This window comes from Archocentrus centrarchus, chromosome 5, assembly GCF_007364275.1.
Source record: "Archocentrus centrarchus isolate MPI-CPG fArcCen1 chromosome 5, fArcCen1, whole genome shotgun sequence".
Lineage (NCBI taxonomy): Eukaryota > Metazoa > Chordata > Actinopteri > Cichliformes > Cichlidae > Archocentrus > Archocentrus centrarchus.
Window position 1 is genome coordinate 1,833,182 of NC_044350.1, and position 26,409 is coordinate 1,859,590.

At 38.2% G+C, this 26,409-nt stretch overlaps 2 protein-coding genes across 2 annotated transcripts in view; one reads left to right on the plus strand and one right to left on the minus strand.

Moving 5' to 3' along the window:
- LOC115779880 (copine-8-like) overlaps positions 1–26,409 on the plus strand; it is a 196,032-nt gene that overhangs the window by 96,712 nt on the left and 72,911 nt on the right. The gene's annotated exons all lie outside the window — the stretch shown is intronic.
- Positions 1–26,409, minus strand: part of LOC115780875 (copine-9-like) — a 56,087-nt gene that overhangs the window by 13,480 nt on the left and 16,198 nt on the right. Inside the window, exons 8-10 of the mRNA XM_030730297.1 lie at positions 24,546–24,592; positions 23,501–23,682; positions 9,595–9,722 (exon numbers count right to left, since the gene is read on the minus strand). Of these exons, the coding sequence (XP_030586157.1) occupies positions 9,595–9,722; positions 23,501–23,682; positions 24,546–24,592 (357 nt within the window). The remainder of the gene's footprint in view (positions 1–9,594; positions 9,723–23,500; positions 23,683–24,545; positions 24,593–26,409) is intronic.

Consider the following 26,409-nt stretch of genomic DNA (forward strand, 5'->3'; position numbering starts at 1 on the left):
GTTGTTGAGGAATACACTTCCTCTTACATTTACTCTTCTTTGCCTACATTTTTATAATTGATGAATTCTGTTTTTATTACTGTTGTATATGTATAGTTTTGCACTCATAGTTTAATGGCTCACTGTGTGCCTGTGCCACTTTTATTCTTACTTTGTTGTTTAATTATTGCAGATGATACTATTTTCTTGCTACTGTAACACAATAATTTCCCTTGTGGGATCAATAAGGTATCTATCTATCTATCTATCTATCTTTCTTAGTAGGTGTTGGAATGGAGGAAGCAGGCTCGGGCAGGTAGGCGGTGGATGTTGGATCTGGTGAATGGCTAGCAGGTTATATACTCAACCAGTATACCACCTCTCAGATGGTAGGTAGAAGAGGGACCTGAGGACTTTTTAAAAAAATATATTTGGGGATTCTTTCAAATTCAATCCATCTATCCATAAACTAATTAATCCATTAATCTACCCTTCCATCTGTCCATTCAGTCAGCAGGTTTTTCTCTCCCTTTAAAATAAGGAGCTATACATGTAAAGGGTAAGGTGAACGTTTTTTCAAAACCAGCTTTTGTATAACCTTCTTTAATCTTTTAATACATGACCTAGCTGAAAAATAACCCTGATCAAAAATTTACATACCCTGAAAGTTTTGTCATTATAATATACACTCAGGTTGACACATAGGTTTAAATGCTATTAAAGGTCGCCATCCTCACTGTGATCTGTTTGCTTGTAATTAGTGTGTGTATAAAAATCCAGTGAGTTTCTGGGTTTCTGACAAACCCCTGCATATTGTTGTTGTTGGATTCTGTGCCATGGGGAAAGGAAAAGAATTATCAAAGGATCTGCAGGAGAAGATAATAAGCCAATAAACATTTCAGCCACAACTGCCAGGAAAACTGTTCAGGATGCAAAGAAAAACCCACAAATAACTTCAGCTGACATACAGGACTGTGAAAAAAAAGTGGTGTGGCTGTTTCAAGATGCACAATAAAGAGGCACCTGAAGAAAAATGGGCTACATAGTAAAGTTGCCAGAAGAAAGCCATTACTGCACCAATGCCACAAAGCAGCCTGCTTACAATATGCCAAACAGCACAGAGACAAGCTTCTAAACTTCTGGAACAAAGTTATTTGGAATGATGAGACCAAAATTGAAGTTTTTGTCCACAAACATAAACTCTATATTTGAAGAGGAGTCAGGAAGGCCTGTGATGTAGACCATCCATACTGTGAAACACGGAGGTGGATCGCTGATGTTTTGGGGATGTGTGAGCTACATGGGCACAGGGAACTTGGTCAAAATTGATGGAGATGTGAATGTAGCAGGTTATCAGAAAATTCTGGAGAAAAATTGCATTTATCAGCCCCGAAACTGTGCATGACAATGATCCAAAACACAAGGCCAAGTCAACCTGGCATTAGAAACAGCAGAAAAAAGTGAAGGTTCTGGAGCGGCCATCTCAGTCTCCTGACCTCAATATCATTGAACCACTTTGGGGAGATCTCAAACATACAGTTCATGAAAGATAGCCTGAGAATTTACAGCAACGGGAGGCATTAGCCAACAAGAATGGGTAGCTTTACCATCTGAGTAAATAAAGTGACTCATCTACAACTACCACAAAAAGACTTCAAGCTGTCACTGATGTTAAAGGAGGCAATACATAGTATTTAAAAACTAGGGTATGTAAACTTTTGATCAACGTCATTTGGATTGTTTCTGTTGTCATTATGATTTAGAAACACAAACACAATTGTTTGATAGTAAATGGCTTTATTCAATGCCCAACCATCATTCATAGTCTCTGAAACATGGCCAAACATGGTAAACACTTGTCCATTAAAAGAACAATATTTTAATAGAAAATCACAGATAATTAGTCCAGCTTTTCTGCCACGAATTCTCAAAAAGTGGCCTCTAACATCACAAGCATATAAAAACTACAAGTGAAACCACACATTGGTTTGAGAAAAAAAGCATATTTTTCATAGTCTGTGATAATAACATTGTTGTTCCAATAAGAGGGTGAAAGTGTGGCTATATGTATTTATGTACATATGGATTATACCATTAATCTTCCTCCTCCTCAGCTCTGTGTCTTCATCACCTCCCACACAGATAACAATAAAGAAGAGGTAGGTGAAGAGGTGACGGAAGATTAGGACACGGAGGAGGAGCAGTGCGAGGAAGTACTAGAAAGGCAACGAAAAGAGTGGTATAAATGCAGTAAATAATAATCACAGTACAAAGAAAATGAGAAACAGGTGGGAGAATGAGGAAGACAATAAAGAGCAAATGGAGACAGAAGAAAAAAATGTATCAAAGGAAAAGTACAAACTCAGAAAAAAAAGTGTGAGTACAGGAAGCAAAATAAAAAGAGTGAATACATTTTCTGTTCTCTTTCTAAATCGTTGGCAGTTTTGAATCTCACAGCTTAACAGTGCTGCTATACTCCATTTGATTATGCAACCACAATCACACTTAACTGGGACAGGATATGATTGCTTTATATGGGGACTAAAAATACAACAGTTGGTAATAAGCAGCCATAATCCATTAAAAACATAACACCGGCTGTCCTCCAGAAAAAGTTTTGATATTTAATTTGTTTTTCAAGGAGTTGGTAGGATCTGATGCAGCCTTCAGCAGGAGTATAAAGTCGATTGGTCAGAACATAACAATTGGAAAATAATAAAATTCAATTAGTGTGTGATGCATAGGACACAAATACTCAAGTTTCATTTTACACTCCTTTACTTTTGCTGTCCATTTTCACTCTCGTACGATAAGGTTTAGGCAAGAAAATTGTGGACCGTGGTTTGGATTTCGCATTTCTAACAACATGCTACAAAGCCACTAGTTTGCCAGTGTGCTTATAAAATACACCACAATAAAATAAACATCTCACAATTTAACAAAATTTATGGTCAAAATAATATCTTTTTATTTGTATTTTAACCCCAAACAGGATCTCTGAAGAATGATGTTTATACCAGGAAGGTGGCATTTGTGCCAGATGTCATAAAAAGATTTTTGAGTTTTACAAAGTGTATAAAAGTAACATTTATAATAATGTTATTACTGTATGGAGTTCATTAACTTGTATTTTCAAACAACTTATGGATATATCTATCCATAATTTTTTTTGTTTTGTTTTGCTTTTTACTTACACAGTAAGATAAGATTCATGATCACTTATACTATACATAACATAAAACCCCAAAATCTATCTGACCTTTTCCGGGACCCCATTACTCTCACATTCTGAAAATGCTTCAGAATGTGTGGAGTGTGAAGGAGGACCCAAATGCAGAGGTGTGGACGCAAACAGGGTTAAACTGAAAGTGTGCTGTATATTTTAGTTATTGAAAATGTCCATAAACAAAAAAAAAAAAAATCAAGGGAGAACATTCAATTCAATTCAATTCAATTCAGCTGGGTAAATCCACAAAGAGCAGTAAACCTCAGAGCAGCAGCACAGGTCAGCTGATCACAGCCTGCACACAAAGAAAATCTTCTGTAGCTCACAATAGAAATTATTGTGAGTAGTGATTCTTTTCCCGATGCTGAGCAACTACAACAGATCTTAGGTTTCTCTGCCTGCTGAATCCCACTGTAACCCCTGACTGTACTCATTTCCCTGTTTAGGTGATGAGGCAGAGTCAAATAGAGAGCAAATAGAACTGTTTTTAAAATCTCTCTGTCTCTGCTCATGTTCTACATAACAATGTTCAAGCTGAGTGCATTCATTAGAATTAGAATTTAGATTGAGATAAAGTTTGCATTATCATATAATAATATTGTTTTATTATTATATTAATATAGCGCAAGGTTTAGTTTGCTTTGCACAAAAATGACCTCCAAAGAGCTACTTTTACTTTCTTACTTTGAGTAGATTTCAGATCCTGTACTTTTTCACTTTTACTTGAGTACAGAAGTTGAACCAGTACTTCAACAGTTTCTTTTTAACACAAGTATCTGTACTTCTAATTACGTACAGAATGTACTTTTGCCACCTCTGCCCTTCACAGATCTTTATCCCATAGTCCGGAAATGGGAGTTAGTTTTCCTTCATCTCCTCTTTAGTGAACTTTGATGTAATTGTCCACAGAAGTAATGTGCTTCATGAAGTCATCAACTTCCTCCATGTATAGATTAGCAACACTGGGGGACATCAGCGAGCCCATCACACAGCCATGTTTCTGTCAGTGAAACATACCCTGATATTTAAAATAGGTGGTGTTCAAACACAGTCCCAACAGTGAACACACCTGTTCTGGAGTGAGTTTTGTTCTTTCATTTAAAGTGTGGTCCTGGGACAGCCGTTCCCTCACCACTTCAACTGCCTGCGTTGTTGGCACACATTTGAACAGACATGTGACATCATTATCTCATCTATCCATGAATCTTGTTCACAAAATCCTGAAAATTCTCAATGTGATGTTTGGTGTTGCCACCTAGTGGAGTTAAAATGGTGGCCAGGTATTTTGCCATGTTGTATGTCACAGAGTTAATGCTAGAGTTAATTGACAGTTAGTCTGAGACGGATATTGTCTTTATGCATTTTTGGAAGACCATCTATACAAAGTATGATTTCTACAGTGCAATGGTGGAAGTATAGGCTCCGATTTAGGCAGAGGTGGCAAAAGTATTGACATTCTGTACTTAAGTAGAAGTACAAGTACTTATGTTACAAAATACTTTAGTAAAAGTCGAAGTACTGGTTCAACTTCTCTACTTAAGTAAAAGTAAAAAAGTACAGGCTCTGAAATGTACTCAAAGTAAGAAAGTAAAAGTAGTTTTTTGGAGGATGTTTCTACCTGCTATTTTTGTGTAAAACAAACCGAACCTCATTAAGAAGAAGAAGAAGAAGAAACAGCCTTTATTGTCCCACAGAGGGGAAATTTGGGTGTAACAGCAGCCGCAGTTATTATAAATATAAATAAAAATATAATAATTTACACTATTAAGAAAAGAATATATATATATATAAAATCAACAAACAAGATTAACCTTAATACTACTAATAATAACACTATATACAATGTACATGATGTGCCTGTGTGTTGAACCTTAACAGGCAGGACTATTTACAGTATATTATATATTATCCTACATTGTGTAGGTTATTGTGGTTTTTGTTGGGAGCAGTGATGGTTATAAAGTCTTACAGCTTCTGGGAGGAAGGATCTGCGGTAACGCTCCTTTGTGCATTTAGGATGCAGCAGTCTGTCACTGAAGGAGCTCTCCAGCTCAGCAACAGTTTCATGCATGGGATGGGAGACCTTGTCCATCAGTGATGTTATTTTGGTCAGAGTCCTTCTGTCTCCCACCACCTGCACTGAGTCGAGAGGACATCCTAGGACAGAGCTGGCTTTCCTGATGAGCTTGTCTATCCTCTTCCTCTCAGCTGTAGACAAGCTGCTGCTCCAACATACTGCTGCATAGAAGATGGCTGATGCCACTACAGAGTCATAGAAGGTCTTCAGGAGTGTCCCCTGCACTCCAAAAGACCTCAGCCTTCTCAGCAGGTAGAGTCTGCTCTGACCCTTCCTGTAGAGCGCATCAGTGTTATGAGTCCAGTCCAGTTTATTGTTTAGGTGAACACCCAGGTACTTATAAGATATATATATATATATATATATATATATATATATATATATATATATATATATATATATATATATATATATATATATATATATATATATATATATATATATATATATTATTGTAATAATATAAAATAGTACATGAGAATACAAGCTAATGAATGCACTCAGCTTGAATCTGTTATGTAGGACACAAACTGTGAAAGTGAATTTAAACACAGCTCTGTTCTCTGTGTACTCCATAGTAGAGGGTGACTGTGCCTCCACCTAAACACCAACATGAGGATACTCAGGGGTTACAGTGGGATTCAGAAGGTGGAGGAACCCTAAGATCAGCTGTAGTGGCTCTGCATGGGGAGAAGAATCACAGCTTTGTATTGTAGCTGCAGTAAATGATGTTGGTGTGCAGGCTGTGATCAGCTGACCTGCTGCTGCTGCTCTGAGGTTTACTGCTCTGTGTGGATGAACTGAACTCACAAAGATGTAACCCAGTATTTCACAGCTATCTGAGCTGATCTCCATCCCCTACACTGACAGCATACAAGCTGTAGAAATGTTGGATTCAGTGAATGAATCTCAGCATCAGCAGCTTTGATTCAAACTCATCTCTGCTGCACTGATGTAACCTGTAACTCTGACCATGAACACAAACACTGTGCTCCAGTCCAACACAGAGCTTTACTGTAAATACAGTACAACAAACTAACCTATTTATTAAACACTAAACTGCAGCATTTTCATAAAATCTTTGAATTACACAAAGTCAGCATACTTCAGTTTGTTTTCACTCCTTACCTTTAAATCTAACCTCTCTTCTTCCTCTCCTGTCCTCTTTCTCCATCTCTGAGTGAACTTCTCTCTCTTTTCTCTCCCTGAAATACAGCAGCTCTTCTTTTAGCTAGCAGACACACTGTGTGACAAACTGCACACACTTTGTGTGTTTGCTGATATTTGTTGAGCATTTAGAAACGTTGCATTTACCTGCCACACGTTACTCCCTTCATGCTCGCTCCTCTTCAGTAGCGCTAGCTAAGCTGCAGCGCAACTTACGGACTCGGTCCGGCCCGATTATAGCGCTATAAATGATACATTAATTATATGGGTTTGCGTATTTAATCCCTTTGTACGAGATCAGCCCCGATGATGGAGGATACGCAGTACAATTGTCTCTTATATGTTATTATTCCTCCATTTAGGCTCAGATCGTTTTATGTTTGAAGGCGCACTGACCGGAAATGCAAACTTCTCTCTGACGTTAAAAAGTAACGAGTCTGTTTGAAAATGTAAGAAGTAGAAAGTAAAAGTAGTCAGAAAAATAAATACTTAAGTAAAGTACAGATACCTGAAAAATCTACTTAAGTACAGTAACGAAGTATTTGTACTTCGTTACTTCCCACCTCTGGATTTAGGACTTCCTGTTTTTCCAAGAAATGTAAACTGCTGTCCACCTACTTTTTGTATTTGTTGGTGGGATCTCTCTTTAAATTTTCATATGTACTGTATTGTTATCACTGAGCAGTGTGATTACCTTTTGAGTGCAGTCCCCAGTATTTATTACCAGAACATCTTGTTTTGTATTTTTTCAGTCCAGTTATTTAAAATAAAACCTTTTTTAAAGTTTCTGTGACCTGGATGTTTAAAGATGAATCTACACAAAATGCGGACTGCTTTCTTGCATTTGCACAATATCTCCAAAATTACAAACATCCCGTCTGACAGTGATGCTGAAAAACTAATTGATGCATTTATTATTTCTAGGATGAAAATTCAAATTCAAGATTATCAGGCTGTCCTAAAAAGTCCCTGAAAAGCCTTCAGTTGATCCAAAATGCTGCAGCTAGAGTACTGACAGAGACTAGAAAGAGAGAGCAGATTTCTCCCATATTGGCTTCTCTTCATTGGCTTCCTGTTAAATCCAGAATCAAATTCTTCTCCTCACATATAAAGTATTCCATAATCAGGTCCCATCTTTAATCTTAAACGCCTCACATCACTCCAATAGAGCACTTCGCTCTCAGACTGCTGGCTTACTTGTGGTTCCTAAAGTATTTTAAAGTAGAATGGAAGGCAGAGCCTTCAGCTTTCAGGCCCCTCTTTTGTGGAAGCAGCTCCCATTTGGATTCAGAATACAGACCCCCTCTCTATATCAAAGATCAGGCTTAAAACTCTCATTTTTGATAAAGCTTATAGTTAGGGCTGGATCAGGCGACCCTGAACCCTCGCTTAGTTATGCTGCAATAGGCCTAGGCTGCTGGGTTCCCATGATGTGTTTCTTCTTCACATACCCCTTTTCACTTTGTTTTATATCCCATTCTGCATTTATTCATTAGTTATTATTAATCTCTGGCTCTCTTCCACAGCATGTTTTTTGTCCTGTCTCCCTCCCATCACCCCAACTGGTCACAACAGATGGCTGTCCCTCCCTGAGCGTGGTTCTGCTGGAGGTTTTTTCCAATTAAAGGGGAGTTTTTCCTTCTCACTTTCACCAAGTGCTTGCTCATAGGGGATTGTCTGATTGTTGGGGTTTTATCTCTATTGTTGCAGGGTCTTTACCTTACAATATAAAGTGCCTTGAGGTGACTGATGTTGTGATATTGGCGTTATATAAATAAAATGAAACAAGTTGATAAATTAATTGATTGACAATAAAATTGGATTGAAAATAGTTGAAATAATATAAGTACTGAATAAATCAAGAATCACATAGGATATGTAAATAAACAAAAGTCGAAAGTCCAAACAAATCGAACATTGAGTAACCTGACCCAGGACCATGACAATCATATGCCTTCTCTAGTTGAATGTAAGAAGAGAAAGAGGAATGCTGAAGTAAGTTGGATGAAGTGGTAGAGAATGTCTCCAGGGGGGAGAGATTGGTGATTAGAGCAGACTTCAGTGGACATGCAGGTGAAGGGAACGGTGGTAATGAGGAAGTGTTGTTAGTGGTCTTAAGGAAAAGAAAAGGAAAAAATGGCTGTGGTGAAAACATATTTTGAGAAGAGGGAGGAACATATGGGTGACGTATAAGAGAGAAGGAAGGTGCACACAGGTGGACTACATTTTATCCAGAAGGTTAAATCTGAAAGCGATAAGAGACTGCAAGGTGGTGTCGGGGGAGAATGTGGCTAAGCAGCATTGGACGGTAATCTGTAGGATGATTCTGGAAGTCAAGAAGAGAAAACAAGTGAAGGCAGCAGCAAGGATTATATGGTGGAAGCTGAAGAAGAATGTTATATAGAGTTCAGGAAGGAGATGAGACATGCTCTGGGTGGTAGGGAAATGTCCCCGGATGACTGGGAAAATGCCAAGAAGGTGTGTCCTCTGGGAAGAGGTAAGAGGACAAGGAGACTTGGAGGGGGAATGAAGAAGTACAAGAAAGTATTCAAAGAGGTTAGCAAAGACAAAGTAGGATAATCAGAGAGATGAAGAAATTAGTACTGGGAGGCTAGGTATATGGCAAAGAGAGAGGTGGCAAAGGCAAAGGGAGAGGCCTGTATGTGAGGCTGGGCACTTAGGAAAGAGAAAAGGACTTGTATTGATTGGCTAGGCAGAGCGATTGAGCTGGAATGCACTGATGACTAAGAGTGTGTTAAGAGGATGGAAGGAATACTTTAAGGAGCATATTACAGTCTGAAAAACATTTGTTGTCATTTCTAAGATTGGCAGTTTTTGTGGTATGCCTTTATTGGCTTTCTCTTGCTCACATAGTTCTTATTTATATTCATGATATGCATAACACAATAGCTAGTTTTCCATGATTGCACCAGATAACCTGTTCATGTGAAGCACATGGAAACTTGCAGATTTTATGTATGAGAGATGATATGTACTCATTAGTGTGTCTACATATGAAGTTATGTGCACACGGTGTGAGTTTGAATGTAAACAGTACACATTCCTGCATGAGGGCATATTTCTATCTTACAATGACAGAGTGTGTGTGTGTGTGTGTGTGAGTGAATCTTGGCGTGTCTCTCACCGAGCCACTTGGTTGATGACAGGAGCAAAGTTGGTTGGGCCATACAGCTGAACAGTTCGCAGGCTCTGAAAGTACGCCTCTAGTACACCTTCAATCCCAACACAGTTTGGGTTCTCTGTGTTAAAGTTCTGTAAGAAAGAAAAGAAAGAAAAAATTGTGAGAGAACATTCATATTGAAGCCCATGTTCAATGATGCTTTGACCTACCGTTGACCTGTGATCCTCATTACAGATAGCTCCATTCTTTTTTCTTACTTTTAAGGTGCATTAAGGGGGGTGGAGTCAAAAGGAATAAATGAAGTAAAAATGCAAAACCGAATGTTTGGCTCTGACTAAAAACAAAATCTAGTTGAGTTTTAGTGACGGGAGGTCCAGCTCTTTTGGCTCTGCTCCCTTGGAAGAGCCGGCCAAATGGCTCTTCATTCAGAGCCTTCTGCATGAGCCTAATTTAGCAGTTATGAATGGTTTGTGTGTTGGTAAGGAATTTTTTTTTTTATTCATCTTTTTCATAAAATCCTACAGTTACCATTGTTTGACACTTTAATCAAAACTTTAAAACAGCTGAACACAGAACCATAGCAAACAAATCAACTAAATAAAGGCTGCTTGGTTTGCAATCTTTCGAGTGTCTGTCCCCCTTGCTTCTTTCACATAATGGCATAATCCTAGTCTGTATGTGACTGGCCTCGTGGTGTGCCCATCAAAATAAAGTCCTGGCCCTGCCTGCACGGATTCTCAGCAGAGCAGAGCAGGAGGCTGAAGATTCGGTTCGCCGAAGGGACTCGGTTGTTTTCGTTTGCTATAAAGAATCGACTGTTAGAGCCGGCTCGTACGACACATCACTACTGGGCAGCAGAAATGTGTTTGTTTCTTCCATCCTCCAGATGTTATCATGACCAAGTCAAGAACTATATAAAGTGAAAAGAAAAGAAGAGGAACTGCAGCCATGACTAAGTATTGTCAAATGAGTAGTCTACATGTTTCAGACTTGATGCCCCAAGTTTATTAGATCTGTGCTCTCACAGTGTTTGTAGTTAACTTACAAGGTTGCTAAAATCTCACAGTATGTAGAAACCTTTAGACCTTAAAAGTTTACAGTTAAAGAGGCACACAGTCATTGTGTTTTGTAGTATGTCTAGCTACAAAGTTGCTGCTAGTGTTGCTATGAATCATCAAAGAAAGCCTCACAATAACTGGTGTTTCACTGAGTTGGCACCATGACAATATAAAAGCATCCCAGACCAAACTCCCCTGCCTCACCTATACCCAGACACAACGCTTCAAATCTTTAAAACAAGCTTAGTGCTTGGATAACACCAATTTCTGGGACATATTACTATGTGGGACACATACCTTTGATACATTTTGGTTATTTATTCAGAAATTTAACAAGGAAAGACAGTAGCTAATTAACTTGCACAGGTCAGCTGAATCCTTTGAAGGTAGGATTTTCTCCAACGCTCTGTGTATTCAGCTGGAAGATCACTGGCACAAGCCCAAGCAACCTGGTTTAATTTCTATGGTTTCTTTCAGCCTGTAAGGATTGTGCCATGGATTCATCAACATGCTGAAACTATTCCTTAGAGGCCAGAGAGGAGTTCATATTGACATTAGCCACGCAGCTCACATGGCTAAAATAAGTAATATATAAGCTCTATTTTTCTCTCTGACAACAGTTGTATTAATCTGAAGAACTGTGGCAGTTCTGTTTTTCTGCTTTGTTCTGCCTGAACAAGTCTGCTGCTAACAGCAAATCATAAAGACGAGCACGTGTCCTCAGACCTGTTAGAATCCTTTTCATCTTATTTGATGAAAAGACAGAGAAGAGAAACATCGCATTGACATCTTAAGCCTCTTATTTTTAACAAGTACAGAGAAAACATATGCGTTGAGCTTTGTTTGGTTCCTTGATATACTCTCCTGAGATCAATCACTTTGGTAAATGCTTAGTTCATCATAATGCACCACACATTTATACGCACAAACATCTTTTTAACCTCTTCCTGATCACTACTCCTGTGGGGGACCTAGCATTTCCTCTGCCTCACCCCTTTTGGGGTGGGTGTGGCTTAGAAGTTATTTACTAATTGGAAGGTTGGTGGTACAATCACTGGCTGCTCCAGTCTGCATGCCATAGTATCCTTGGGCAAGATACTGGACCCTGAGTTGCTTCAGATGCACGTAGATGTTAGATAGAAAGCACTTTGAAAAAAGTGCTTGTATAAATGGGTGAATAAGACATGTTGCATAAAGTGCTTTGAATGCTCGAGTACAAAAGCGCTAGATAAGAACAAGTCTGGTTATACCATCACCCTCAGGTCATGCTGCACCCTGCACAGCGCTTCCCTGTCCTCAGACCTGAAGGATTTTTACTAAGCACTTCCCTTGGGTCATTAGGGATCCAGAGCTTTTTCCCAAAGGAACATATAGTCCCAGGTCCTATTCCAGGAAGCATGTTCAACAAACTCCAAGTCTAACCACAAACTCCCAGCTGATTAATTCTGAGATCAGTAACTCTGAGAATTCAGACAGAGCAGTTGATCAGAGAACATCTCTGAGTATGCTCACCCTGAGTTAAGTGCAGGAAGAAAACCATCATCAATGGAGCTCTGATACCAGATTCACCATGGCAACAAGTAAATAAAGAACAGAGGCTTCATTTTAATGAAGTGGCCCAAAGAATATGAATGTGTCAGCGACGACAGTGATATTCATCTTAAATAGTGAGAGGAAAGAAAAGAGTCAACAGCTTAGTCCACTCTGTCACCATCACAGACAATATAAAAGTTAGATATAAAATAGCTATATACATTCTTTTATACAGTCAGTGGTCATTATTTAGCTATCGTGAATTTTCATTAGATGAAGCTGAAACCTTAATTTTACATTTGATTTTAAAGCTAATTATTTAAGGACCCTGACAGGAACGACATAGAGAAACTGAAGATAGAAATAATGGAGAAACAGACAGAGTTTACTGATGGACCTATGATATTAGTTACTCGGATAGCAACAAAATCTGGAGCAGAGCCGTTCTCCTTATTTTTTTTATTCAGTAAAAGATTAATGTACTGATGGGACGTAACAGCCTCAGTTTTGTTTTAACAGTGAATTTCATTATTTCTGCCATTACTGGATAAAAATGCTTAATGAGATTTACAGTAAAACTCTAATCAGTCGAACCACTCATAATTTCATCTGGGTCCATCAGTGTCTGTGTAACCAATATCACAGATCCATCAGTAAACTGTGTCTGATCGCTTTCTCCGAGGTTTTATCTTCAGTTTTCTGTCTCCCACATTTTATCCGTGTCAGGTTACAGCTGAATAATAAGATTTGAAAACTAAATGTAAAATTAGGTTTCCAGCTTCTAATCAAAATTCAGGCTGAGGGAATGATGACCGCAGACAGTACAAAAAATGATATACAGTATATCAAACTCGGTAGGCAGTAAAGTGACTCCATTGTCTATGATGACTCTTTTCTTCCTGCCCATTTTTAAGATTAATATCATGGTCAGCACTGACGCATGTTCATGCTCCTCGGTCCACTGGATTAAAGTGGAGACTCTTTATTTAACTGTTGCCATGGTGAACCGTGGGACAGGGATTCCAGTGATGGTGGCTTTCTTTCTCTACGCTCACACATGTTTACCTCAATGTGAACGTACTCAGAGTTAATTGAACTAACTCTGATCAGCATTTCTGGAACAGGAAACTCTGAGCTGCTGATTTAGAGTTTAACACTCAGAGTTTATTTTAAACTCAGAGTTTGTTGAACATTTATCCTGGAATAAGGCCAAAATCAAAGTTTTAGGTAAAATCTGCCTGCCTGTGAGTGCATTTGGGTCCTTATCTTGACAGATACAGCACTTTTCAAAATGTTTTTTTCACATCATTTAATGACTTAATCTCAATCTGTGAATAATCTCAACATGAAATGTAGCAAGCTGACAGACTGTCTGCAAAACGCTTTTAAAAACTCACTTTCAAATACATTTAGTTCAGTTTTAGCCTTAAACTCATTTAGCCTCAGCTCAAGTATAAATGTCTCTAAGATCCAAACTGTGACAGTCATTTTGCCAACCAATAACAATAACGTACAGTAACTGTTTCCAGTGCAAAGAAACTGACTGACAACTGTATTTCAATCACAAAGTTAGAAGAATAGAGACTATAGATTTAATTCTGAGCTCATAATAAATCTGCAATGTTATTTCTGTCACTGTCCTTATATATCGATGACTGAATGCTTATAAAAGCATTTATGATAAGTAAAAAAATAGTGAACTAATGTCTAACCAGGATTTCAGTGTTTGTAAAAACATAAACTTCTGCAAATGAATTTGCTCTGCTATGCTGTTCAAAGCAATTTTACAAATGAGGAAATGAACCAGAGTGTTACAGTAGCAGAATCTCTAATCCTGGTAGCTCACTCTGAGTTTAAGCTAACGCTCCTTCTGGAACAGACAACCTGGAATTTCCCTCATCTCAGACTTAGGAATGTTAGCTAAACCTGCTTCCTGGACCAGGGCCCAGGCCGGTAAGGATGTTTATTCTCTGAATTTGATATATTCTGTGATACAACAAATTAAACTGTTTTCCTTTGGGGAAAAAAAAACATGCAGAAATGAAATCAAGCAAAAACTTTATAAGTTATTAGGAATAACTGAATAGATGATAAGAAATAATGAAAAACCATAACAACCAAATGGTGGTAATAATAACCTTCCCTTAAAATGAATAATTTTGGGGGTGTCACACTACTGTCTGCATGAATAGATTTTGCTTTCCTGCTATATTTTCATGATTTTATTCTGTGTGCTATCATTTTTACATATGCTACACGTTGCTATTTTCCACTGTGCAACAGAATTAACCCACTAAATAAAATTTAGGACACATCTTCAGTGTTTGTTTACCAATGCTGAGGTCCTTGGTGCTCTGTTATGGCTGAAATTTTCCTTGCATATTATTCATATTGAGATTGCAGGAAAACAGTCTAAGCTGAATAAAGTGGGATTATCCAACATGAAGCAGGCCTCTATGTTGTGAGTGTGAAAATAACTGAAACCATTCAGAATGCATGTCACCTCATTTTACCCTCATTGTTAGTGACATAATATTAAAACACCATATACTGACATTTCCGTTGCAGTGACCTGATACAGTAGCTGCTCACAGTTAATCATCTCTTCTTTTTCAAACCTCTGAGGCTTTCTGATATCTGTCCCCAAGACTATACTTTTTAATTATTTCCACTGAGACTGAAGGCTCTGTTTAATATAGGTTTCTTTAAAGTATCAGAAACAGATTTTGAAGATTTTGTTAATTAAGCACTAGCACAGAACAGCTAGCAGCAGTAGAGGCAAAGAACTAGTTAGTTAGAAGCCTAACTAGAGACAAATATTTTATTTAGTGTCCTTGTGAAGCAGAGAACATTTTGACATTCAATGTTGATATATTGCTGTACAAAACTGCATTCTTTCATTATGCTGTTGATAGTAATTTCATAAACTTATGATGTAGAGGTACACTATATTGCTAAAAGTATTCACTTGTCTGCCTTCACACACATATGAACTTGAGTGACATCCCATGATATCGCCCACCCTTTGCAGCTATAATTGTATTAATATAGCAGATTTCATTACATGCAAACTTCACAATCAATCGGGTTTTTAAATATATATATATATATATATATATATATATATATATATATATATATATATATATATATATATATATATATATATATATATATATTTTTTTTTTTTTTTTTTTTTTTTTTTTTAATTAATTAATTAATTTATTGCTATCTCAAGGCATTGTAAACCTGTACAGGTTTTTATGTCATTATCTTCTGTGTTCACCACACTAAGTGTAGGTCTGTGTAAATAATAAGGTTATGAGTTTGATTTTGAATGTATGCACAGCTGGAATTGATCTCAGGTCAGCAGGCAGCTTGTTCCAAAGAACAGGACCACAATAACTGAAAGCACCTTCAGCACATTTAGATCTAATTCTGGGAACAGTTAAAGGAGCTGCACCTGCTGACCTGAGAGGTCTGACTGGGTTGTAAACAGTGAGGAAGTCAGAGATGTTCTGGGAGGACAAATCACTGAGAGCTTTAGAAACGAATAAAAGTATTTAATTCTATATTGCACTGGGAGCCAATAAAGTGCCTTCAGTACTGGGTAATATGATCACATTGTCATAAACCTGTGAGGATTCTGGCAGCTGCATTTTGAAGGAGCTGAATTTGTCCCACTGATGATTTGGAAAGTCCTGCAAATAGAACATCGCAATAATCTGACCTGCTCGATATAAATGTAAGGACTAAATTCTCAGAGTCCGATTGAGATAAATATATTAAATATATTTTAATATATTTAGATGACTGCCCCTCCCTGAGCCTGGTTCTGCTGGAGGTTTCTTCCTGTTAAAAGATGTTTTTGCTTCCCACTGTCACCAAGTGCTGCTCATAGGGGGTTGTTTTTATTGTCGGTTTTCCCTGTAATTACTGTAGAGTCTTTACCTTACAATATAAAGTGTCTTGATGCGACTATTCATAAATAAAATTGAATTGAACTGAACAATGCACCTCACCATCCGCTGACCCTACTCTCTGATTTTACGTAGCCTAGCGCTTTGCGGCTGAGTTGCTGTCGTTCCCACTTGCTTCCACTTTGTTATAACATCACTAACAGTTGACTGTGGAATATTTAGTAGTGAAGAAATTTCACAACTGGACTTGTTGCACAGGTACATCTTATCACAGAATCACTCTGGAATTCACTGAGCTCCTGACAGCAACCTTTCACCAATGTTTGTAGAAGCAGTCTGCATGCCTACTGTAGGTGCTTGATTTTATACACCTGTGGCCGTGGAAGTGATTGGAACACCTGAATTCAGTGATTTGGATGGTGAGTAAATACTTTTGGCAATATAGTGTATATTTTATATAATGAAACACTAATGTGCCAAGGGAGGGGCAGAAAGGGCAACCCCACACCAGTACAACTGGACTCGAGTACTGTAGCAGTCTCACAATGACAATATATTCTGAAGCTTTAGTTACTTAATTTTTTGCAGATTTGAACAGAAATCTACTAATATATGATCCTACTGTAGATAAAGCTACCCAGCCGTGACATTAGAGTTATCTGCACATTAGTGAATCACTGGTTATGATCCAATAATACAACGGATGTGATTCAAAGGCAACATTTAATAGACACCTTTTTAACACTGGAAACAGATTATAAGGCTAATTGCATTAAGTACATTTAAACAGTTCCTCTCTGTTTTTTTCTTTCTAGAAGTGGCAGCATGATAAATGGCAGGCTTATAATGGGTCAGGGGCCAGCATGCAGCATGTCACACTGAGAATTTATGAACTGATAATAATAAGAAATTATTTATACCATGTTTGGGATATTCTTTAAATGGGTTAATTTAAATTATTGAATGAAAATATTCAAAACAATAAAACAGATCTAATACTGTACATAGACATAAATGTTCTACAGTCTGAGTCCAGTATTACTCAGTTTGTTGTATTTTGGGTTTACAGTATTGCTCTTTCTTTTTGGTCAGCTGCAGCTTGGGGTTGATGGTCTGATCCCCTGATCCAATGTCCTTGGGCAAGACACCTATGTAGCTGCTCCCAGTGGCAGCTCCACTCATTGGTTAGCATGTGTAAATGACAAATGCACTTTGTAGAACAAAATGTGAGCATATAAGTATATACTAAGTTCAGATGCTTTGTTATCACATGACATTTTTTTTGTCCTGCTTAAGAGGCAAGTCAGTTTATGACTTATATTTTTATATTTTTGGTTTTGTGTTGTCTCTTTCTGGGAAAAAAAAAATCCCATTGTCTTGCTGTTCAGCAACTAAAACTTCACTGCACCAATGATCTGTCCTGCATAAGTCATGTTTAATGAGACCAAATGCTAAAACTTTACATTTGACGAACTCTAGATAGTCCAACATGCTCGGAGCAGTTTCTAAACAACAGATTCTTAATTAGAGTTGCCCCCGTGTGGCGTGGATCTGGGATTTGTCACGCTGAGGTGAACTCTAATTGGGAAAGCTGATTGAATGGCTGCTCAAATGGAAATGAGGAAAAGTTGTGCAAAGTGAGGAATCTCGACAAGCTATGTGCTGACACTCACTCACACACCGCTGACTTCTGACTGGGGGAGAGTCAAGGGGATCTTGGGATTTGGCAAAACTTATTAGAAATGACAGTTTCAGGTCAGGCAAAACTTGGGTAAAAAATATTTCCAGCACGCTAATGAAACAAAGTGTGTCACTGAGATATTTACTCTCATATAAAACGATTTGGTCATTATATGGTCTTCTTAAAATACTCCTACTAATCCTCGCCCGGAGCCTTGGAACAACACCAACAATAAGACTCTCCTTTCTTCTGAAGTAACTGTCTAAAGCGACCACTGCCTGGAATCCTAGCATAAGTGAATATATTTTTTTCATTTTTCTGTTTTTCTAATTGTTAGTATTGCCATCCGACTGGCTGACAATGCTGAGCTAAGCAGTGCTTCTGGAAAATGTCACTCACTGGAGCTGCCTTCCTGTTTGCTGTCTGTTCTTCTTCCATCACTCCTAAACCATCAAACAGATGAACTTCTCTCTCAGTGTGCAGCATGATTCATTGTGTTTTTTTCCCCTCCCACCTTTTGTTCCTTTTCTCTGTCTCAGTCACTTCACAAGACTACTCCGCAATGCCTATAGCTTGTGGGATTATACAAGCTCGCTTTTCATTGACTGGACAAGTTGTTCTGATGTTCCATACAATGTGAAGGGTAATTTGAGCTCATCAAATATATTATCTTGCTGATTTAAAGGTAATAACAGTTAAAATTAATTGTAATTGCTAACAATTACTGAATGATTATAAATGATATATAATTTTGTGAAATGTCCTCAGGGTATCCAGAGATGGCAGAGTTGCTCTAGACATTAGAAAACACGATTTGACAGCTCACAAAAATTATTAGTATAATGGCTGGAATGAGAATTAGTAGCTCCAAGTCTGAGGCCATGGTTGTGGGTTGGAGAGGAGTTGCTGCCTCAAGAGAAGTTCAGTTATCGTAAATGGACTGGTTCTTATATAATGCTTTTCTACTCTACTTTGAGCACTCAAAGCTCTTTATACAACACGCCTCATTCGTTCCATTCTCACATTCATACAAGTACTTCTTTCTACACACACATTCACACTCCAATGGATACACCGGAGAGCAACTTGGGGTTCTGGGATACTTTGGTATTCAGAATTAGAAAATAATCTACTCTACCTCCTGAGCTACAGCCACCACTCAGTCACCACTTAGGTTGTCATTTATTTGTTGGGGAAGAGCTGCGCCGGAGTTTGACAGATAAACTTGTATGGCATCAACAGTGATGTTGATACTGTTGTGGCGAAAAGACAGCAGCACTGAATTCAATGGTCAATCTACTTTTAAACTCACACTCATGGTTACGAGCTGCAAGTAGTGACTGAAAGCCCAAAATCATGGAAACAAGTGGCAGAAAGGAGCTCTCTCCAAAAGGAGACAAAAGTCTGGGTTCACAGGTAGGGTGAGGAGCTCAGTCATTCAGGAAGACTCAGAGTAGAGCTGCTGCTCCACTGCATCAAAAATAGCCAGCTGAGGTGGCTTGGGCATCTGACAAGGATGGCTCCTGGACACCTCTGGAGTGAGGTACTTCAGGCATGTCCAACCAGGAGAACACATTGGGTCAGACCCAGAGAGAGAACTAAAATAGCTTCCACTAATAGTAATCAGTATTCGGATCATTACTCAAAAAAAAGTTATGTATTACACATTACTCGTTTTGTTTTGTTTTTTTAATTTATGCAGTAAGTTACTTAATTACTTGCTGCAGAAAGTAATTTGTTATTATAATATAATATATGTTATAAGTTTATATTATACCTAACCTTAGGCTACAGTTCCACACACCAACACAAATCCTTATTCTAATGAGAAGACAACTAGAGTCTTTCTTTTGGTTTGAACACAAAACCGACAACACAAACCAGCCCACAGACATTTCAAAGTGATCACCACAGTAATTCTACTGTAGAAACATCTACAGGTAGAAATGGAGGCTACAATGCTGCATTTTTCTTATTTATCTGAGGTTTATTTGCCTAATTTTAATACCTCCTCGGGACCAGATTATTTTTTATTATGCCCTGATATGAAAAGCTTTATAACTGAAATAGGGTGTACTTTCTTTTTCACATGACTGTAGTGTGTTAGCTGAAATGAGACTTTGATTTGATTTTTCATTGTATCTGTCTTGTGTCTTTTGTCATTTATTGTGGTCCTGATAAATACCAATTCGGTAAGTTTGTATTCTTTGTATTTATTTAAATGTTACATCGACTGGTTCTTTTATTGCACTTTTCTTCTCTACATGAGCACTCAAAGTGCTTTATACAGCACGTCTCATTTACCCATTCACGCCAGCACTTTCTACATCTAAGAGCTTTTCTGTATCTAACAAGTTGCTCCCGATAAATGCATAAGGAGCAACTTGGGGTTCAGTAGCAGCCAGGGATCAAACCACCAACGTTCCAATCAGTAGATGACCTCCTCTACCTCCTGAACCCCAGCTATTTTACAAAGTTAGGAAAGCAATGTTTAATTTGACCCTGATCAGGCCTTAGATATAAAAACAATGATTCGCAGTCTCTTCTTCACAGTGAGGAATACAGTTTATTAATTAAACACTGGTATCAGATTGGTACTCACTCCCCAGTGAGTCAAGGTATCTGTATTTGATCCAAACTGGAAAAGTTGGATTGGTGCATTCCTAGTGAAAGCCCCATAAGTCATTATCCAGCAGGGGCTCCCAGACCAATGAACAGAGTTAATGTTGGGCACTGGCAGAGATTTTTTCTTGATTCTCCTTTTTGCCTTGAGGGTGTGTTTATTTGAATTTTGAAGAAGTCCCAGAAATGGAAGTGGGCTCTCTGTCAGTGGCCCATGAGACCTTACATCTGACAGATGGACACATTTCACCTCCTGGCAGGCTTTCACTCAGAGCTGACACATGTCAGATGTAAATAAATCCTTAAAAAAAAAAAAAAAAGCTAGTTCAACTTGACACACTTGTTTTTAAGCTTTTGCAGAATGTGGTTAACATGAGAAAGCAGACGTTTAACTGAAGTCTCTGTGGTTCCACAAAAACAGAAACATCTGTTCGCTGAATATTACAAAATAACATGCAAGTGCACTAAAACAGTCTAAAGGATGACTCAGCATTCCAACAGCGTAGTACTTACTGCCAAACGCAGAGTGCTGGAAAATGGCCGTGAACTGAGAATAGACATCTCAGAATGAGGTTGATCTAGTAAACCTTTTTGACATTTGTTTGCCAGAATGTTATAATATTCAAACTAAATACTTGGACTTTATGTGGTCTAACCAGTAGATGGGTTAACATCAAATATAAGTGTTTAATATGGCTAAGATAGAAAAGACAGTAGACCTTTTTGTATATTTAAATGAATGATCCACAGCTGCAGCAGCTGCTATATGTAAAGCTTTTCCTCTGGAGCCACCCAAACGCTGCAGAACATATAACATATGTTTATAAATCCTGTTGTGTTTACCTTCATGAACAACAAATTCCTCCAAACTCTGACAAAACCCTCAAAATTCCACTGCTGCTCTGTTGATGATACAGGAAATGATTGTGTGATTGAAGGAAGAATGAGGGTTGATGTTTTATTTATGACATGCATTATGGTGCAAGCAGTCCTTTAATGAAATGATTTTGCAATAAAATATGACTATTAAGATATATATACAAAGTTTATATGAAATACCTTCGTGCTAAAGAAATACTGAGGTATCAATACTCAGATAAGGTGCAAAGTGCATGCAAATACACTCAAAAGTAGGTGTACAAACAAGATGCCATTACCAATGGGGTTTCCTCAAGGGAAACCCAGTCTTCTATAATATTATTCTATAATATTCTTCTGTAATAGGGCAACTACATGATCAAGTTTGTTGTTATGACAAACTTTTGTTTGTTGTCAGTGGTAAATATTTATTTTTGAGTCAGATAAATTTGAAAGCTTTTCTGCATGCATGTTGTCATTTGTATATTTCAACAAAGAGGATTTCAAATCTAACCATCAAGGTATGACTGAAGGGCTGACTTTCAGCTTTAATTACAAAGTTTTAAGAATAGTATTTTATTAACTGCTGAAGACTGTTTATATATGTAGCGCCCACTTTTAGAGACTCAAAATTATTTGGACAAGCAACAATTATAAATCTAAAAATAGTTTTTAATAATTGGATGAATGTTTTCTGCAGTCAAAGACTGCCAGAAGTTTAGAACTCATGGACGTCACCAAATGCTGCATTTCCTCGCCTGAGATGTTCTGTTAGGCCTTTACGACAGACACCTTCAGTTTCTGCTTGTTTCTGCATTCAGTTTTGTCTTCAGTAACTGAAAATCATGCTTTGTTTGGTCAAGATCAGTCAGGCTGTATCTCCCCTCAGCCCCAACTGGTCTCGGCAGATGACTGCCCCTCCCTGAGTCTGGATCTGCTGGAGGTTTCTTCCTGTTAAAAAGAAGTTTTTCCTTCCCACTGTAGCCAAGTGCTGCTCATAGGAGGTCATTTTGACTGTTGGGTTTTCTCTGTAATTATTGTAGGGTCTTTACCTTACAATATGAAGCATCTTGAGGTGACTGTTTGTTGTGATTTGGCGCTGTATAAATAAAATTGAATTGAATTGAATTGAAGTTCAGGTGACTGGCTTGGCTAGTTTGAGTTGCTGTGGTTTGGGCCATTATCCATTTGCATTATGAATCACCATCCAATCAGTTTCTCAACATCTGGCTGAATCTGAGCAGAGATCATAACCCCATACACTTCAGAATTCATCCTACTACCTCTTTCAAAATCACATCATCAATAAACACTACACTTTTCTCTTCCCATCATTCTGGTACAAATTATTCATCTTAGTTTTTCCTGTCCACATATTTTTTTTCAATAACAGGTCAGGCGGCTCTGTTAGATGTTTTCTGGCAAAGTCTGTTCTGACCGTTTTGTTCTTGAGTGGTTTGCACCTTGTTGTAAACCGTCTGTGTTTCCATTCATGAACACGTCTCTTGATTGTAGACTTTGACAAACTGTGTTTTAACTAGGCTAGATGTTTTCTTAAATGAGAAAAGACTTCTGTGATAATCCACTTTAGTTGTCTTCTGTGGTCTTCCAGGCATTTTGATACTGCTGAGCCAGTGCATTCCTTCTTTCATTCCTTTTTAAGAATGCACCAGATTGTTGGCTTGGCCACTCCTAAAGTTTTTGCTGTCTCTCTGATAGATTTATTCTGGTTTTCAGCCCAATCTTGGCGTCCTAAATCAGATCAACTCCTGATCTTTCATTTTTTATGGAACAATCAGAGAATAGGCTTCACCTGGCCATTAAGCTGCTCAATTATGTTTGGATCTCCAAAATATAATAATAGCTGTAATTCCTAAACATCTACTGTGATACTTTAAGTGGAGCTGAATGTTTGCACTTCAATCACGTCTTGATTGTTTGATTTAAAATCCTCTGTGGTGGTGGTGCACAGGGTCAAACCTAGTTTCATCATCCAAAAACTTATGGATCTAACTGTAATGTCTGGAGAAGAAGCTATCCGTTGGCTGCCACATCAGCTCAGTTATCCAAACAGTGATATCAGTGATGTGACTGACCAAGAGTGAATTTATTAATTACTGCACACAGACAGTCCCTTTTCATTGCTCAAAATATCAACAAAATAGCCCCAAAATCCATTGCTATCAAGGAATAACTATTAAAATGGTCTCTCTCTCAGTCTCAATCATGACTCTTACCAGTGGAAAGGCGTGGGAGATCTTGCCATCTGGGGGAAGTTTAGCTCCAAAGCCGTATGCAGGGAAGAGTTTGTCACTGTCATAGTCCTGGATAATTTCCCCCACAGCCTTCAGGGCCATGGCATATGCATTCATCTGGTATGGACTCATATAGTGCAAAGATGTGGGCTGGGACGGGTTACCTAGAAAGAGAGAAACCACCGCCCCAGCCAGCATACATATGGAAAATATAAAGGGATTAAAAACAGCATGCAGCAACATTAGCATGATCGTGTTCTTATCAGTGAAAGAAGAGCAATTACACATTTATGACGCATGCAGAAAACATGCATGCAGACATCATGCAGGACCACGATGTAGTATAATTAGTGATTTATTAGTTTATTAGTTTTAATGAAGTTTCTCAATTTTGTGAAGCCCCTGTAGAGCTGATGTTATGTACTTTTTCCATGAGATCTCTCTGCCTCTGGCTCAGATTCTGGTATGTTTCAGGTAGCCAATTTTCTCTCAGACTAGGGATATTTCCACGTGCCTCTTTAGCTCCCCAGTCAGGCCTGGGTCTGGGCCTAGGTACGTAACCAGAAATCCCCTCTGATCCCTACTAGGTGAGCACAATCCTGGCCTGCGTCAACCCGACATGTAGTTGCATTTCTCGAGAGGTCCGATTACGTCGTAGGTTACTGCATGAAGGTCCTATTAATGGACAGGCAGCTTGTGTGTTACATTCTTCTGTTGAGCTAATATGCTATGCTATGTTTTGGATATAGCTATATTCCACCGTTTTCACACTTTCCATAGAAGTGTATACTGTAGATATTTGTGATGATTAATAATAGTATGATGGACAGTTGGGAACATAATAACACAAGTAGTGTCCCTCTATACAAGACACCAAGACAGACAACAAACTGTGTAATGTGACAGTGAACTGCTATTAAAATATCACAAAGTGCTTTCTTTTTGTTGCCCAAAGAGGGCAGCAAGTTTCTCACTAAACAGATGTGTGGACATTTCCTGCATGCATTAAGATGAAATGCTGTCTTACCATTGGATGCTGTGAAGTCTATGGCCACAGTGAAGTTGAGTTGTGTCCTGGTGGGAAATTGAGCACATCGGTATCACTCAGCGTGGACAGATAGGAGCACATTTTCAGGCCAGACCAAGAGACTCATCAACTGGACACTAACGTCATTTATAAAATGTAAGATGGGATGTGAAGCATGATTCTAACAGTACATCATGTCCACTAGCCCTGCTTTCAAATTGTTTTCCAGTGTTCTGTGATGCCATTCAGCTCTACATAGAGATAGTCACTGATTCCAGGTCAGTCTGACACAAAATTTTAAAATCTAATTTCAGATCAACTTGCTGAAATTTTGTTCTACCCAGAAACACAACTGTGACAGCATTCAAATATTTCCATAACCAGGATTTATGAAACACTGATAACAAACTAGTCTCTGAAATCTAGAAATTATTATTGTATTTAATATTTTTTTCTGCTCAGTGAACTCTTTAGTTTTCTCTAACTTACATCTCACAACAAAAATTACAAAAACTAATAAAAACATGAGCTGTCTGGAAGACTGAAAAAACAAATTCAGTAATATGAAAAACTACAACAAATGTAGTGAAGCAGCAGCAGAAGCCTCGCTGATGGTCTAACTCTTTTTCTCATGCTTTACACGTTTAATGACTTTCATCACAAAGAAATAAAATTATAAAAAAATAAAGAGTTTTTGAGTGAAATGTTAGTAAAAGGCCCCGGCTGATTCAGCTGATTGGTTTAGATGGCTAACAAATTAAAAGTTCAGAGTGTGACCCTGACACAGCTGATGCAGCTCAGACTGCTTATGTTGCTCAGAGTCACAGATGATGCAATCCAACATCATCAGCTACGCTTGTCGGGCATATCTGATGCAATCTCTGGTTATCAGTAAACCAACTATAAGTACAGGAGTGAAGCACTTTCTTTGAAATCCAGTGTGTTTTGTTAAGATCTTGATTTAGATATGACTATTGCCTCTGTTCAATTTTCACAGTCATTAATATTTCTTAAGTTTTAAATTTAGTTTTTGACTCGTGAATAACCATCAGTTGTTTCTGAGAGCAGTTTCACTGTAGCATAGCTGATTTTAATCCCTCTGCTTTTTGCTATTTCACTTTAATGAGTTATAAAGAGCTTCGAGTGCTCATGTAGAGCACACCAGTGCTATATAAGAACCAGTTCATTTACCATTAATGTATTTTCTGGTCCATATTATTTCCATGTAGTCAGAGTAGTAAAAATGTGTGTCTTCTGCAGTTCAGCTCTTAACCCTGCCTGGCAGCTGGCAGGTCTCTCAGCCAAACTCTCATCACAGTGGACATGACTGCAGGAGGTTGGGCTGTGTCTAGTTCAAAAGTACTGTAGTCCACTGTGTTGACAGTCATCGATGGAGCAAAAGGCAGAAAGCAGACATAATTCATGCTGTCATGTATCAGCATCAGTAAATACATGGATAACTGACTCATTACAGGTTTGAATAAGATCATGGTTTGGATTTTAAAATGTGCTTTTTTTTAAACACAATAATAATAATATGGTCGGGGTTATATGTAAAACAAAAAAGTGTTAAGAAACACCAAACAAGGTGCGCCAGGGTGGCTCAGAGGTTGAGCAGGCAACCACACACATATGCCGTGTTGTGGCGCAGGTTCGAGTCCTGGCCTTTGCCATTTCCCGTGTGTCCTCTCCTCGTATCTCTCCTCCCAATTTCCTGTCACTCTCCACTGTTAATAAAAGCCGCTGTGGCCAAAAAACAAACAAACAGGAGTGTCCTGGAGCTCCTCCCAGCCTACTTCCTAGGAGGATTTTATAGCACTTAAACATTATTACTTTAGTTCTGAATGTTTATTTAAGCCAGGCA